Consider the following 16737-nt stretch of genomic DNA (forward strand, 5'->3'; position numbering starts at 1 on the left):
CAGCAATACGTTTCCTAAATTTCCTTTGCATTTGTCTCCAAATCTGTGGCATGGATTGGTCCCCTGAGCTCTCCCTTAGGTTCTGCAGACACTCATCCATGACACGGCTTCAAAACGGACTCAAAGATAGTCTGAGACACTTCATTACGCACCTCTGATCTTTGGGTGTGGTCTTTGAGTACCAATTCCAGGTCTCAACTTTCAGTTCCCGTCCCAGATATAAAGACTTTTCATTCTTTTCGTTAGAAATGACTCACTTTGTCCTCCATGGCAAAATGATGAGGGGAAAGACAGCAACTTATCCAAATTGTCAAAACACCTTTCTTCATTAGGAAAGGCATTTACATACGTGTGATAGCTAATGACATTCCCCAAACTGCCATTTAACGTCTTGAAATAATGCTGTTAAAAGAGTTGATGATGAGGATTCTTTAAACTGTGACACGAGATGGGGGTCGTTGGTACATTTACATTCTGAAAGCCAGACTTTAGGAGATCATGGCTCCAGGGATAACACAGAAGTAAGTTATGACTAATATTTAAGGTCATGTTCCTGAGTATCTCTCCTCCATTTTTCTGTGTAGTTAAGGAATCCCACAAAAAATGATGGTTCTTGGCAAGTTCCATCAATTATCATGTCTAGGTTAGTAAAGTTCGTATTTTTTACTTTCTGAATCATCAAAATATCGGGGATACACTAAAGGGACAGGAATGATTGGCCCAATACAGAACGTGAATCCCATGATGGTAGTCATTGACCATTTTACCAGGTGCAATAAAGAAAAGACCAGAGGGCAACACATAAATGCACAGCCAGCAGCCCCAGGGAGACACAGCACAGTAAACAGTAGGAATAAGACACAGACAAAGCAGACAAGCTCTAACGCATCCGGACAAAATTCAGTAAACTGGAGACAAGACCAGCCCAACGGTGTTCCTTTCATTGTTTGTACTGGATTCTCCCTTAGATTCTCCCTTCCCCAAATTGCCCCCAACACCCAGTTTTTTGCTATTTAACGGAGACTTTTCTTCTTACCCATAGTGATCCATTCAGGGGACACATCTCAAGATCCTGCCCCACTCTCCAAACCCTAAACTGACTGCTCTTCCCCGAGTCAGGAGAACGAACGTCAGGATCTGAGAAGCATCATTTTACATAGTGAGCTGAGGGTGTCTGCTGCTTGGCCCTGGGAGTTTCTTTGTTCACTTCCATCTTGAGGGAAATAAGTTCAATCAGCAAGAGGGTGTTTCACGATTTATGTGACCATTTCTTGCACTATCGTGTCTTCTGTCTGCATTTTTTCCTTCCCCTGGGACTCAGGATGTACACTGTGACACAGCAGGCAGAGGACGGGAGGCAGGAGACTGTGTGGGGCTAGAATCTGGCTGTGGGACACGGACCAGGGTCTTTCATTAGTCTCCCTGTAACCCTTGGCCCCCTGGACCCCTCCCACCTGTCCTCTGACCTCTGTAACTTTTCTCTCTGACCGCTCCTCACTCTCTGGGCCCCTCCCAGCATCTATGCCTTTGCCTGGTTAATTCCAACTCATCCTCTTAGGTCTCAGTTTCAATATCCCCTTCCTCCAGGAAGTCTCCCCTGACTCACTCTAGTCTGGGGTGTAAATGTCCACAATGTGGCTATCATGGCACCCTGCACATTCTCTAAATTCATGCTTCCTACACTTCTCTATTAAGGCTTTCTCGTTTTCTTTCTTCTCCTGAGATTATGAGCCCTGTTTGAGGGCAAGGTTAGCCGCTAGCACCATTTCCACAGTGCCTGGCTGCCGCATGGGGGCTCCTGATGCATATTTGTTGCATTAATGATCCCCAGGCCCCTTTCACAGAACTGAGAGTAGATGTGTGTAAAGAAATGAACGCCTCCTGTAATACTTTTACAGTTATTTCTCGTTCATGTGCACAGGTAGGGAAGGCCCCTCTTCACGCTTTGCTTGTCTTTCCCATGCACCGTATCCATCCATCCCTACACTCCCTCCGTTTTTAAACCCAGATCTGCAGAAAATGTGGGGTGGGTTTTACAAAAATCTTCCAAAGACAACGGTGGCAGGAAATGAGGTTGGTAGGCTCTTGTTTTTGGAATTTATAAGAACTCAGTGATTTTCCTTTCTTATCACTCTATTTAGACATTTCATGAGAATGTTTTCATTGGTTCTTGGTGGTTGTCTAGAATCTAAGTGATCAGACTAACTGGATAGTTCATAAACACTGAGGCACCCACTTCTATCCCCGTTGCTGGAGGTCATTTTCTGGAACCAAGCTGGTACTTTTCTAGGCCATCCGCATCTATCACAGATCCTGCTCAGAAAGGAAGTGCTCAGGAAAGGTTGTTTCAAGGAAGGAAAACACAGCAGATATTCCAATTGCTCATGAAACTATATCATTTTAGAAAGTGGCAAAGAAAAAGCAGCAAAGGACTGAGAGCGATCAAGAAGCTGTTTCTTAAAGGTCCACGCTCAGCTGTCTACGCTTTTGAGGCTCCGGAAAAGCACAGCAAATAGGGCTGTATACGTACATAGGGTCAGCCTAGGTATCGAGCATTTCCCTATGGTGAATGCAGTTATAGCCATTATAGCTGAGAAATTTTTATTCTAAACTGTTCAAGGCATCAAAGATAATTCTGGACTGAGACATGTTTTCATTTCTAGTGTGTCAGATCTAGGTTTAACATGTCAGGTGAGTTAATGAGAGAGAAGCCCGCATGCACACCGCCCCCAGTGGCAAGGACTCAGCTCAGCTGTGATGCCTGGGTGGGGAGGGCGGGGAGAACCTTGCTTTCTCTCGATAGGCCAGCGTGGGAGCGGGACAGGGCGGGGGCGGGGGCGGGGGCTTGTGGGGGGAGGGCACTCTCCAGAGAGCAGCTCATCCAGCTTGTTCAGGGGATGCCTGGTGTGATAAACGGCAAAACAGGGCCACAGATTCTGCCCACCCCGTGTGTAGGCTGCTCTCCCTTGAGGTGGGTGGGCCTGTGACTTGCTTTGACCAATAGAACGTGGCAGAAGTGATGTCATCTGACTTGCTGAGCCCAGGGCCTCAGAGGCTATGCAGCTTCTGCTTTTTGTGGGAGTCCAGGCTCCAACTGTGGGAGCCTGAGCTGGAGGAGACTGAGGCTCCCTGATGACAGCCCAGCCAACCCCACACATGTGAGCACACATGGACACTGGGACCCGCCAGCCCATAGCCTACCTGCCAACAGCCAGACACCACAAGGGGCAGAGACCAGCCCAGGACTGACCCATGGAGTCAGGGGCAGATAAACAGTGGTAGTTTTAGGGAACCAGATTTCAAAGGGTTGTTTCACAATAAGACACAACAGATCTGCTTAGAGACTCAGATCTACTTGTTTTTCTCAAGAATGGGACTGGGTATGGAAATCCCGCAGGTACCAGGGCTGGGTCCAACCTGCGTCACTAACTCTGCCTCCCTAGTCAGCACACGGGGACACTGCTGGGTGACCAGCAGCCCCTGAACTGACAGGGTTCCTGAGATGCAGGACTTGTAGTTTTACAATAGGGATGGTCCCCGGCAAACTGAGACAAGTCGGTCACCCTAAGTGGACATACAGAATGCAGGACGCTCAGCGCTAAGACGGGGACGTTCTGGGCAAACCGGGACAAGTCAGCCACCCTAGGCCCTCGGCACTTTTGCCATTGTGGGCCCCTTCCTGGATCAAGAAAATATGAAAAAGATATATGACTGGGTTGGTATAAGGACAAGTATATACCAATAGGTTTTCTGTCACCTAAGAGTTCTTTCTTTTTCTTCTGATTTTTAAAAGAAATGAAAAGAACTGTGTGGACCCCAAAATGCCTGGGCCCCGTCGCTGTGCAGACGTCAGTCCTATGGCTGCACGCCTAGCCACCCACCGGGAGATGGAGTCCCCAGCTTAAGTCTGAGGCTAGAAGACGAAGTGTACAAGCCAGTGGTGCCCTTTCCATCTTTTCCTTTGCATCCAGACATCCAGATGAATGAAAATAGGCCTCTCCCTCCCTTGTGCTGAATTCGGTTGAAACAAGTTTGGGGTGAGGGAGATCTGTGCAGCTCAGTGGCTCCAGGAAGGGGCGTTAAGTACACCTCGGGTCGTGGGGAAGAGAGCCAGATGTGTGCTCCCTGCAGCCAAAACGATGGGGACCCAGGTGTGACTGAGGGTCAGGGGTCAGAGATTCCGGCTCCCACGGCAGGGGCAAGGAGAGGGGCTAGGTGGGGATCCGTCTGCCCGGAGTTTGTCGGGGCTGAGGAGCTGGGTGACCACGTGAGAGGGAGAACAAACTCCACAGTCCCCAGCAGGGAGAGTCTGTGCAGAGTGCACCCCTGGAAACCAGAGGCTCCTGTGGGGCAGCGGCCCCCAGAGAGAGCATCGCCAAGTCCCGGGAGCTGTGGTTGGTGCGAGGGGGCAGGCAGGGCATGGCTGAAGGACCCGCCAAGCGCCCACACAGCAGAGGGTCAGTTTTAAGCTCGCACCAGGCCAGGAAGCACAGAGCCAGCCCAGGGCAGCGCCACCGTTGCTAAACAGCATTTCTGCTCTTTCCCCTCCCTTCTCCCTGTGCTCCAACCCGGAGAAGGTCAGGAACAGCAGCTGGTGAGTGAGTGGGAGGGAAGCGAATAAGAAAGAGAGAAAAGCCAGCAGCCCATCCTTCCCGACAACTCCACCGGCTGAGAGCGGCCTCAGGGTAAGAGGAGTCTCCCCTCTGAATGACAATGAATGGGCTGCTTAATCTATTGGACTGCAGGTCCTAATTTCTAAATTGAGACTGTTTTACCAAGTAAAGTCATCATAAGCTTTTCTAGTTCTCTAAGAACGACCAGGAAAGTCATGATCCCTGCTGGAATCAAAGCTAAGATCTCGCCCTGTCACAGCTCACCCTTCCCCCTCCCCATATCCTCAAGTCCGTTCTCCAGTAGGTCTGTGTCTTTATTCCTGTCTTACCCCTAGGTTCTTCATGACATTTTTTTTTTCTTAAATTCCATATATATGTGTTAGCATACGGTATTTGTCTTTCTCTTTCTGACTTACTTCACGCTGTGACAGGGTGAGAGAGTGGCATGGACATATATACACTACCAAACGTAAGGTAGATAGCTAGTGGGAAGCAGCCGCATGGCACAGGGATATCGGCTTGGTGCTTTGTGACCGCCTGGAGGGGTGGGATAGGGAGGGTGGGAGGGAGACGCAAGAGGGAAGAGATATGGGAACATATGTATATGTATAACTGATTCACTTTGTTATAAAGCAGAAACTAACACACCATTGTAAAGCAATTATACCCCAATAAAGATGTTAAAATAAAAAAAAAAAGCTACGGTCTCCCAGAGAATAAATGTCACACAAGCAACAGAGAGCTTTTGACGCACCCCATGAATCCTGCTCGCTGAACATCCTATTTACATCATTATCATGTACATCCACAAGTGAGCCCCCTGGAATAAGGCTGTCCCGGCAGATCTAGAAGGCTTTCTTAATCTACTCTTTCAATGCATATATAAGTATCACTGAATCACTTTGCTGTCTAGCAGTAATTAACACAACATTGTAAATCAACCATACTTCAATAAAAAAATAAAATAAAACAGCTATGATGACACTACCATTAAAAAAAGAAAAGAAAAAAAAACCTGTGGGCATGGACAACTGCTCTAAGTATTGTAAAGTCTACTAAAATATTAATATTGTGCTCTGTAAATTCAAAAAACAAAACTACTCTTTCTCTCGAGTAAGTCACTGGGGGGCTCGATGCCTGAACTTTACAGACAGACACCTGTGAGCGCTGAAATAACTGTGACTAACCCTTCCTGTTGAGATGTGGACCCGACACGCTCCCCCAGAATGAATCCCTGCCTTTAAGCCCCAGTACAACGGATGAGCCACTCACAGCAGGCGGAAGACTCTGCGCTCCTCTCTTTGCAGCAGCAACGGAAGCATTTCTTGACCACCATGTAGAAGTAGGCGAAGACCACGAACGGGAAGGGAACGTTGAGACGGTTGCAGTATTCCTGCACCAGGAAGTACCTCTGGAACTTCCAGACCTGGTCGTTGTTCTCCTGGACGGTGCCCACGGTGTAGCTGGCGGGGGGTGGGGGGGGGAGAGAAGGTCAAGCCTCAGCTTTCCATAGGCCTGGCCATTTCATTGCCAAATATGGTGATATTGGTACCAAGCTCTCACTGCCATAGGAGAGAAGAATCTATGGTGGTATCGGGGCCTGAGCAACTCAGGCACCCTTCCGTTCATGCTGGGCCAAAACTGGGTCTGGCTTTTGTTATTTTGTTTTGTTTTTTTTTAATCACAAAAGACTGTTCAATGAACTTTAAAATGATTCCTGCCTGCGAGGGGGCAGGCAGGGCATGGCTGAAGGACCCGCCAAGCGCCCACACGGTAGAGGCGTGTTTCAAGACCTTTCAAGGGTTCCCTTTTTCCGTTAGTCCGGTATTGTGTTCGATACCCAGAGGCCCAACGTGGCGCCTCTCGGAGGAGTAAGTTGCCAACGTCACTGTGGGAGCTTAATTATAAACAACCTGGGAGAGCAGTTCGTTAATATTTATCAGGGACCTTAAAAATATTTATCCATTTGACCCACTGATTTTCCTTCTTGGAAATCTAACCTAAGAATAAGGAGATACTGAGAAAAGAAAATATAGAAATGGATATCACACATGGGTGTCTGCCACAGCATTGAGTAATAGCCACTCCCACTTTCCACCCAGCAGCATTGAACAACCAAAATGTTCAACACTAAGAAAATATATCACAAGTTATGGCCAATCAATGTGATTACACGATGCAGCTGCCGTTAAAAAATACGTTTATGACTAACTTTTATATTTTGGGCAAATGCTTACATGTGAGTGAAAATAGTGAGGCTCAAACTTGTACTCACAACACAATCTCACTACGTAAACCACAGTTCACAGGGAGAAACGGATCCCATAACAAAGAACTAGGAAAATGTCTATTTATCCGGAAAACGTCTGACTATTCCACTAACTTACCTGTTACACATTAAACCAAGATTGTTGAGTAGCTAACACTTGTTACATACCAGACACTGTTCTAAGCCGTCTACTTGTATTAGCTGATTTAGTCTGCAAACAGCTCTCTGTAGAACGTTAAGTGCTATTATCATCTGTGAGTAACAGATCAAGAAACTGAGGCACAACAGGGGTAGGTAAATTGTCTGAGTCCCCCGACTGGCAGGTGGTGAAGCCAAAATTTGGACCCCGACATCCAGCCCAGTGCCCATTTGCTCTGTCAGTACATGATGCCACCTCAAGACGTGGAGCGTGAATGTTTTGAGCCGTGCTCCATGTCAAAAGGATCGGGTTGGACTACTTAGTGAAAGATAACTGTGAAGCATTTTACCATTTGTTGAAGTTCAATCATCTGAGACACTTTTATCGTTAACACCAGATCACTCCTTCAAAAGCCAAAGAAGCAGCAACAAACCCCTTAAAATTGCCTAACAGCAAATCCTGGCTGCAGATAGATTAAATTCTCCCAATTCTGGGTAAACACATCAGAGGCCAGAACTTCAGAGGCCAAACCTTGCAGGCAGAGACATGGGGTACATCCGTCGTGAGACCTCACGCTTACCCCTCAGTGCACGGCAACCTGAGACTTAAATATCTTTAGCCAAGTGGGGATCATATACATGAGCAAAGCACTAGCCTACACAGATCACGGGTGTGGCTTTGCTTATAAGCTTGGTTCTGCTTATCTTGGCGTTTACTGATGAATCAGACCCCTCTGAGCTCTGCACCAGGTCCTGGGGGCAGGGCAGGGCAGGCTTTCCCAGAAAGTGCCTCTTCAACTGGGTGTGGTCTTTAAAGCAAAGGGAATTCATGTTTGTTGAGTATCTACTATACGTAAACTCCTTTACTAGGCATGTTTGTTGAGTATCTACTATACGTAAACTCCTTTACTAGGCATGTTTGTTGAGTATCTACTATACGTAAACTCCTTTACTAGGCATTAAAACTGCTTCTTGACTGAGTCAAGTGTCAACTCTATGTGGTAGATTTTCTGGCTGAAAAGCAGACAGGACTGTGATGCATGAGACTGCAGCAAACTGAAGCTGGCAGTGAGCCTGCTGCTTCTTCCAAATGTAGGTCAGGTTGCTCCAAGATGAATACCAAGCATCATTATCTGTCCTCGCCAGTCCCTGCTGATTCTGCGTCTGCAAAGGACACTGCAGGCTTCTGTCACTGCAATAAGAGAGGACGGCAGGCACGCCCAGGTTAATGAAGTCCAGGCAAAGAACGTGCCAGGAATCACGTTTTACTACATACTTTGGTCCAGAACAAGTATCACCATTCAAATGAGCCCCTAGGAGCATCTTAAAATCTTACGTATTTAGCCAAAAGTGGATCCTACTGACTGCCCCCTAAAACTCAACAGACACCCAAATTGCATCCATTTTAATGCATCGAATGTTGTTTGCTGAGGTTTTATCCAGAAGGAATTAATAGCTCCTGTTGAAGGGAGGAACACTCAGATGCTTAGAGCTGGGGAAGGTGTCTTCTCCCTCCCTTCCTTGGGAGCTTCGAGTGGAACTGTGGCCAAGAAGGGTCCTAGTGGGAAGAGATTCGCATTTTAGCTTAACTGGTTACTCAGAGGTAGTGAAAAATATCTGAAGTCTTCCAGGTCATCTAGAAAAGGAATTGGTAAACTGTGACCCAGGGGCCAAATGTAACACCCAACCTGTTCTGTAGGGCCCACGAGCAAAGAGGCAGGGATGGGTGTGGGGTCGCCAAGCACTGCTTCCTTCTGCACATCTGGCCAAAGCCAAGACCCTGGCTGGCCCCTGCAGAAAAAGCCACCAAGCCCTGGTCTGGAATGCACTTAGGCCAGTGCCCACAACAGGGGTTGGTGTTTGTATCATTCTTTTTTTTTTTTTTTTTGCAGTACGCGGGCCTCTCACCGTTGTGGTCTCTCCCGTTGCGGAGCACAGGCTCTGGACGCGCAGGCTCAGCGGCCATGGCTCACGGACCCAGCCGCTCCGTGGCATGTGGGATCTTCCCGGACCGGGGCGTGAACCCACGTCCCCTGCATCGGCAGGCGGACTCTCAATCATTGCTCCACCAGGGAAGCCCTGTATCATTCTTCCTTTTGAAGAACTCCGCCTCCCCTCACTGCCCCATGTGCTCCTCTGGACAACCCAGCAGGCTCCGAGGTGCCTCCTGCTGGAACCTCTGCTTCCTCTGCACCTCAGGGTCCAGTGAGCAGAGCTCCTTTCCTGGGCAAACGGTAAAAGCCCTTATCCGCATCCCAGGGGGCGTGTGGGTGAACTGATTGATTACTGGACATTAATACCCAAAAGCCACTTTGCACAAATAACACATTTCCGGGGCTGCCATGCTGAGGTTTCTTTACTTACGTCCACCTGCCCCACAGAGCAGCAGGAATGAGCAAAATGTGACCTGGAGGCGAAATCCAACCCCAAACCTTCCAAATCGTTCTTTTTCTCTAGAGTCAGGTCCAGACTCGGCCAACAAGACATGAGCGTTCCCCAGGGAAGGCTTCCAGCTGCTCTGCTCAAATAATTTTAATGCTTTTGAGACATGGTTTTCCATTTCTATAGCAGACAGGCTGAGCTCTGGGGCCACGACATCCCCACCCCGCTCAGCAAACCCAAATGTCCAGGGCAGCACACGGGCCAACTCTCGTGTTCAGGCTCTCGCCCACCCAGCTCTGATGGCTCTCACTGTCCCTGCCAGCCACTGGCCATCTAGTGTCTTCCCTGAGAGGAATTCTGCAAGGTCTCCTTTGACTTGACATCTCCCGTGATATCTAGTGCCCTCAGCTGCCCAGCTGGTGGGAGCTCTGTCCCCTAAGAGCAGCTGAGCACCTCAGATAAGCACGAGAGGAAGAGGAAGCAGGAGAGACAAACTCTCCGACACCCACTGACGGTGAAAATGTTACCAAGAGATAAATGTTTAGGATTCACATAGCCTTGTATGTGGATGAAATCCGGCAGTACGTTAAAAGAGTGCCTGACCAAAGAACAGATGGATGACTCCATATTAAGGGCATTTATGTAATTCATCATTTTCATAATACATCATAGATCAAAAAGACAAATACCATTTAAACTGTTTCTAGAAAGTCTCCTGGCAACATGCAGCATCCATTTCTGATTAGAAGAAATAAAGAAGAAGAAAAAGGAAGGAGCTTAATAAATAAGAAACAGGAGGAAACTTCCATGATATGATAAAAGGAAAAGAGAGGGGGAAAAAAAAAAAAGAATTCAGGAAGGAGACTTGTTCCAAAATAAGTAAGCAATACTTCATAGCCTTCCTGCATATCAAAAAGTAGTTATTGCAAAAACATAATAGAAAAACTATCTCACTCACAACCACAAATAGCTAGAAAAAAAAATGGAACAAAAAATCGGCCACATCCACGTGAATACAGCCATAAAAGTTTACTGGGAAACTATACGTATTTGAATAAATGGAGAATCACGCCATTTTTTCTGGCATGTTTTAAAGACGTCAGCTTCCCCTAAATGGCTCTACAAAGTTAACATCATCACAATAAAATTCATTAAAGAAATTTTTTGGAAGAGGGAAGAAAAAAGGATTGCAGAAGATGAGGCTTAGGCTCCCCACATGATTAAATATATAAGAAAAGCCAGGGAAGTTCTGAGTAAGAATAATGAAGGGCACTCATACAACAGATGTTAAAATGATTTTGAAAAATCAGTAATTAAAGCCATTTGGTAGTAAAAACCAAAATAGAAAGACTGATGAACAGAACAGAATGAAAAGTCTGCAAAAAATTCACAAAGGAAAAGTAGATGTTAAAACAACGGCAGAATTTTAGAAGAAACTGCAACACGAGAAACTTGCCAGCTAGAATGCAATCAGGGAAACCCCTCTTCCAAGCTTTCCACAGATTTCATACATTTTTCCATCCGCCATTCCTTCCCAGACACTGCAGCAGTATCCAGTGAACCTTGATGACCCTGACTTTTTGCACCCACTCAGTGCCCCAGCGGGCGCGTTAAAACGTTCCGCACATCCTGGCTCCCCTCGCGCTCTGCAGCACCAAAAAAACATCGACGCTAACAGTAAGAGACAGCCAGCGATTCCACTGCACTGGTTTTGAAATGCTAACTGTTGAGCATGTTTCTGTCAAAGTAACACAACTAAGTTTGTGCCATTGCCTGTGTAAAGACCCATGAAATCTCCCTTCACCTGCAGGGAAAAGTCCACATTCTTTAACACGGCATAAGGGACACCCCATAACCCAGCCCCTGCCGACCTTCCCCCATCCGCAGTCTCTAGTTCTCCCCAGAACAGCTTTATCTCTTCTGCTTCTCTCCCTCTCCAAACAATGCTCACAGGGTCCTCTGAGCAAATGTCTCCTCCATTCGCTGCTGCCCACCCCCAAGATCTGTCACCATTAATAACCCCGACTCTGCACCGGAGTCCCTTGTGAATAGGTTTCTCGTGCCGCTCGTATCGTACTGTATCTTTTCACATCATCTTATGTTACTGTCTATGTGCCCATCTCCCGCTCAGAGAGCAGAGCCTTTAACCTCTCTCTGCCTCCAACTCCTCATTTATGAATGATTATAAAGCCACACCTACACGATGACTAATTAAATGAGGCTGCACATGTGAAGCACCTGGATGTGCCTAGCACAGGAAAGTATCAATATTAGCTATTGTTATTGTTACAATTATCTGCTCTCTTTTTCTTCTTTTCATCCCATTTCAGTAGCCTGCCTGGGACTGGTGAAGTCACCGGAACGTTTCATCTGTACCAGGAGATATTTTCTTTTGTCTACTTTTCTACATATTCATAATGCACATATATTATTCCTAAGATTAAAAAAATATTTTATTCTTAGAAATTATCTTAGACGGGGCATGTCTGATGAGTCCTTTCCAGCAGAAATGCCGTGGGTGAATTTATCTTCGGGACACGGTACCTGAAAGCATTAACAGCTCCGTGTTAAGACGACCCCGAGTCATCTACTGACCTCAAGATCACTTCGTGCCTCTGATAAGCCACATAGGGCCTGTGATCGATAATTTTAATGTGGAATCATTGCAGATGTTTACACCCATTTATTTTCCCTGCTGAGTAACATCTAGAGAGCATTCCAATATTGCTTTAAAATTCCCAAGTGTACATTTATGCTACAGTTCAAAAGGTTGCCACTGTGCACGGTTAAGCTCTCACATGAATATTCTGATGCGGTACCAGACGGGGGTCACAGCCCGGAGCTGTCGGCTTGGAGTGAACCCGGAATATCCATCACAACCATCAGAAACAGTGTCCTGACGAGTCAGCTCAAGGATGGCAAGGGGGCTACTCCAGCTGCTCAGACCGGTATTAACAGATAAAGGGCCTCTGCCTTAGCCCAAGATGAATCTAAGGATCCCCCAAGGGAAGGGGAGCTCCCCAGCGGTCACACTTACACACTGAATGAGGCAACAGCGGGGTGTGGCCCAACGGCTCGGGCCTCGCAGGGAACAGACTCAAGTTCAAGCCTCAAGTGCACACAGGCAAGACAGACGGCAGTGCGGCCAGGGCCACAGACGCTGAGCTGCCCGACTTCCACTTCCTCAACCTGAAAATTGCAGGCCGGACTCCTGTCCCTCTCAGCTCCAAATTCTATCATTTTATGATTGTCATGGGGATAATGAATTACAAACTGGCATGGTCCTTAAGAAGGGCTTTGGTGAACAGCTCACAGCACACAGACTCGGGAGAGCTCTAAGCACTCCGCTTCCTGAGATCTACTGAATTCGTGTAGCTCAAAGGCCATCGCATTGGGAGCTGTCGGCCCTTCTGTTTAATTTTTGTAGATATTATATTAATGGTCAGTTTTTACAGGGACTACCCAATGTTTGATGTACAGGTTGACAGGATAGGTTATCACTATAAAATAGGACCCCAAATCATCGCATTCCCTCCCCACTCTTGCTTCGAGTTTGGGAATCGGTCCTCCCTTCTCTGCCCTCACGTGGATACACAACCACCCGTCTCTGCCACTTCTCTCTGCAAGCTCAGACTCGGGGACCTCTGGCAGCCTCTGACATGGTCCAGCCTCCCGTAAGCAGTATAGGCGTCTGGATTCCTGAGTCCTTCCCAGGCCCCACTTTAGGGGCGGTGATGGAGTTGGGGGTGGGGTGGGGTGCATATTCCCTCTTTAAGGCTGAGTGGGACAAAGGGCCACATGATCTCCATGGCCCAGGCACCTGGCACAGAACCGATGTTATACATCTATGTGATGAACCCCTCACTGGTCTGACATTCACCATTGACACTACTTGGTGAATAACAGACCAGGAAGCTATTCCCCTAACTAAAACTGAAAAATGAACTAAAAGCAGAAAGAATCCTGTTCTTTTCATTCATGGAAAGGGCCAGGTGCTGAGACGGACACAATCTCCACTCTCCAGAGCTTACGGTCTGGAAGAAGAGGAAGCTACCACGGTGAAGGGGGCCCACGGGGTCTCTATGCACAGTGGGGAGGGCACGAGGACCTCTCGGGCGAAGGATGCTGCTGGACTCCCTAGAGGGCAAGAGGAACGGGGAGGAGACGGTCAAGGTAGAACGGGTAATGCCGACAGAGGGGTGACATTTGCAAAAGTGTCAGGCACGACAGATCACCCTGTTTAGGGATGGACAGGTGGGATGCCTGTCAGGGACAGGTTGCAGGGGTGAAGCCTGAAGGTGTTTTCAAAGCCCAGGTCGATGGCCTCGGAGGAAGCTGAGGAGGCTGAAATCTACCTTGAACACTATGAGGAAATACTGAAATCCTTCCAGAATTTTAAGCAGAGAAGTGACATTTTAGAAACACCACTATGGCCACAGTGTAGAAGCTGGTATAGAGGAGGACGTCGCTGTACACCTGAAGACCAGATGACCACTCATGGCTCAGCCCCTTGGATGCGTGATGTCCCCAAAGGCACATGTCCCCCCACCCAGCCTCACTCAACGGGAGGCCACTGACCGACAAAGAAAGATGACCCTCGTCTACAATCCTGGTGCCCCTCAGGACTCTATATGTCAACTATCTTCTGATTCTTTTTTTCTAAATTATGGAAGTAATATATGATCATTGTGTTGAGTGAAATATATACTTGCCTTTTAAAAATTTCTTGTTTTTTACTGTCAGAAAATAAGATTTTGCCATAAATATAAGGCTGCACTGAGCTTCTTATATTTAACAAAATGTCATCCTTCCAAGTCAATAAACATAAATCTCAGCTTTTCTTTTTAAGGGCTGCATAATGTTCCATGGTATGGATACGACATGCTTTGCTTTACCATCCCTTTATTGATAGGCATCAAACAATGATCTAATAAATGTTTTTTGCCTCGATATCTTTAGGAAAGATTCCCAGACATGAAGGAGTTGGGCCAAAGGTTTGCATATTTTTTAATAGCTATTTTCAGGTCACTTTCCCAAAAGTGGGAGACAATTCACATTCCCAGAGCAGTGCCCATTTCCCAGCATCATCTCCAGCAATTCTTATGACGTCTCTTCACCTGATGGATCCTAAACCAACACCTCGTTGTTGGTTTCAGCTGACCTTTCCCACCCATGAGGTTGAGCCCCTTCCCCTACAGTTAGTGGCCATTTGAATTTCTCTGAATTGCATTCCTCTGCCCATTTTCTACTGGCTCATCTTTCTCTCACCGATTTGCAGGAGCTCTTTCTATAGTAAGAATGAGAAGCCTTTGTTCACCTTAGGCAAACATTGCCCCCAGTCTATCATTTATCACATGACTTCATCTGAGGTATCCTGTTTAACGAAATTAAATGTGTTTTTCTTGTCCTTCACAGTTTCTCAGTTTCTGGTTTCAACTATGGTTTTTCTTTCACTCCAAAGTTTAACAGGTAATTTTTTTTAATTTGTATTTTGTTTCTAAACTGCTTGCCTGTCTATGCCAGGATTCATGTACCCAGAATAACCTCACATCAACAGCATAAAATTAAGGTACCCCCAACTGTACCCACCACATGGGGTTCTTTGAAACGCTCCTAAGAAAGACAAAGGGGCAAGATAAACATGATTTTCTAAATGGATTACAGAGAATGGCCAAAAGCAAAAAAGATGTGTCAGTCGCCATCGTGTTCTCACGCCAACCTCATTAGACATGAGCCCCAAAGGACGGTCGCTCTCCTGACTCTGCTCTCTTGATATGTACTTAAACTAAATATTTTAAAGCAGCAGCTAACTAAAAGCTGAGTCCCTTAAGCCCTAGAATCCATCCCACGGAGTCCACAGAAAATGAGAACCTGGGAGCCGAGCTGAGCCACAGTCATTGCCAGGCCAGCATCTCGGCGCTCCGGGGAGGTTGCTAAATGGACACTAAACGTGCAGTCTGAACGTGCTGGAGGGGGTTACAGGCACCTGTCTTTGGGGTCCAGAAACTTAGTTACAGCTTATAGGACTCGCTATATCTTAATATAATCCCTTCAAGACCTCTCCCCGCCCCAGACCACCAATCCCCTATCAGAAGACCTCTATCATAAGCTCCTCGAGGGTGGACCTTTGCTGCCTCACTCCCGATTCCCCCAGCCCCACCTGGCATGGGGCCCGGCACGGCGCGGACCCCCAGCCGGCACATGGCCAAGCACATACCCGAACATGGCGACCAGCAGGTTGACCAGCAGGATGTTGGTGGAGAGCATGTAGATGCACACCAGGGGGATGGTGATCCACTCGGGGAAGCGGGGCAAGTTGTGCTCGTCCAGCTCCACGCACAGGGGCTTGGACTCATTCCCCGTGAAGGTGCAGTGGGAGAAGTCGTACGTGGTACCTGAGGATGCAACAACAGACAGGTGATGTGAGGACCCTCTGGAGGGGGCAGTGCTAAAGCACCACAAAGGTGTGAGGATCGTGCAACGTGCTGGGCATTGTTCCAAGGCACTCTATCATGGTAAGCCTCAGAATCAGGCGTTCAGCTACTCACTAAGCATTTATTGACTGAATAATAGTGCATTGAAATAATGCCATTTGCAGCAATACGGATGGACCTAGAGATTGTCATACTGAGTGAAGTAAGTTAGAAAGAGAAAGACAAATATCATATGATATTGCTTATATGTGGAACCAAAAAATAATGGTACAAATGAACTTATTTACAAAACAGAAATAAAGTCACAGATGTAGAAAACAAACTTATGGTTACCAGGGGGAAATGGGGGGATACCTTAGGACTGACATATACACACTACTATATATAAAATAGTTAACTAATAAGGACCTACTGTATAGCACAGAGAATTCTACTCAATACTATGTAATGACCAATCTAAAAAAGAGTGAACATACGTATAACTGATTTACTTTACTGTACACCTGAAACTAACACAACATTGTAAATCAACTAGACTTCAATAAAAAAATTTTAAGTATTTATTGAGCAGCTACTATGAGCCAGGACTTCACTAGGATGGAAGATAAAAAGGAAGGCAAGGTAAACATGGTCTTTGCCCTCAGGGAGCTTCCAACCTCTTTGGAAGAATAGGCAGATGATTGATCACACAAGTTGAACATTTCAGCCCCTGAGAAGTGCTAAGAAGGACGCGTACAGTGTGCTCCGTGGGCACAAACTGAGGCACCTCATCTGAGAACGGTTCCACAGGAAGGAAGCGTCTCTGAACTGAGGACAGAAGGATGAGTAGGAGCCAGCTAAATGAATGGGGAGGGATGGGGTGCCCAGAGCATCTGGAGAGGGAACAGCACATGCAAAGGCC

At 47.0% G+C, this 16737-nt stretch overlaps 1 protein-coding gene across 20 annotated transcripts in view; it reads right to left on the reverse strand.

Annotated features, from left to right (window-relative positions):
* TRPM8 (transient receptor potential cation channel subfamily M member 8) overlaps positions 1–16737 on the reverse strand; it is a 159330-nt gene that overhangs the window by 35336 nt on the left and 107257 nt on the right. For all 20 annotated transcript variants that reach the window (XR_009564502.1, XM_060301688.1, XM_060301687.1 and 17 more), the window contains 2 exons: positions 15620–15797; positions 5886–6076 (listed from right to left, as the gene is read on the reverse strand). Coding sequence is in view for 19 of the 20 variants with exons in the window: in XM_060301688.1 (XP_060157671.1) it covers positions 5886–6076; positions 15620–15797 (369 nt within the window). In the remaining variant the exon portion in view is untranslated. The remainder of the gene's footprint in view (positions 1–5885; positions 6077–15619; positions 15798–16737) is intronic.

Source organism: Globicephala melas, chromosome 7 (assembly GCF_963455315.2).
Source record: "Globicephala melas chromosome 7, mGloMel1.2, whole genome shotgun sequence".
In the NCBI taxonomy this organism is placed as follows: Eukaryota; Metazoa; Chordata; class Mammalia; order Artiodactyla; family Delphinidae; genus Globicephala; species Globicephala melas.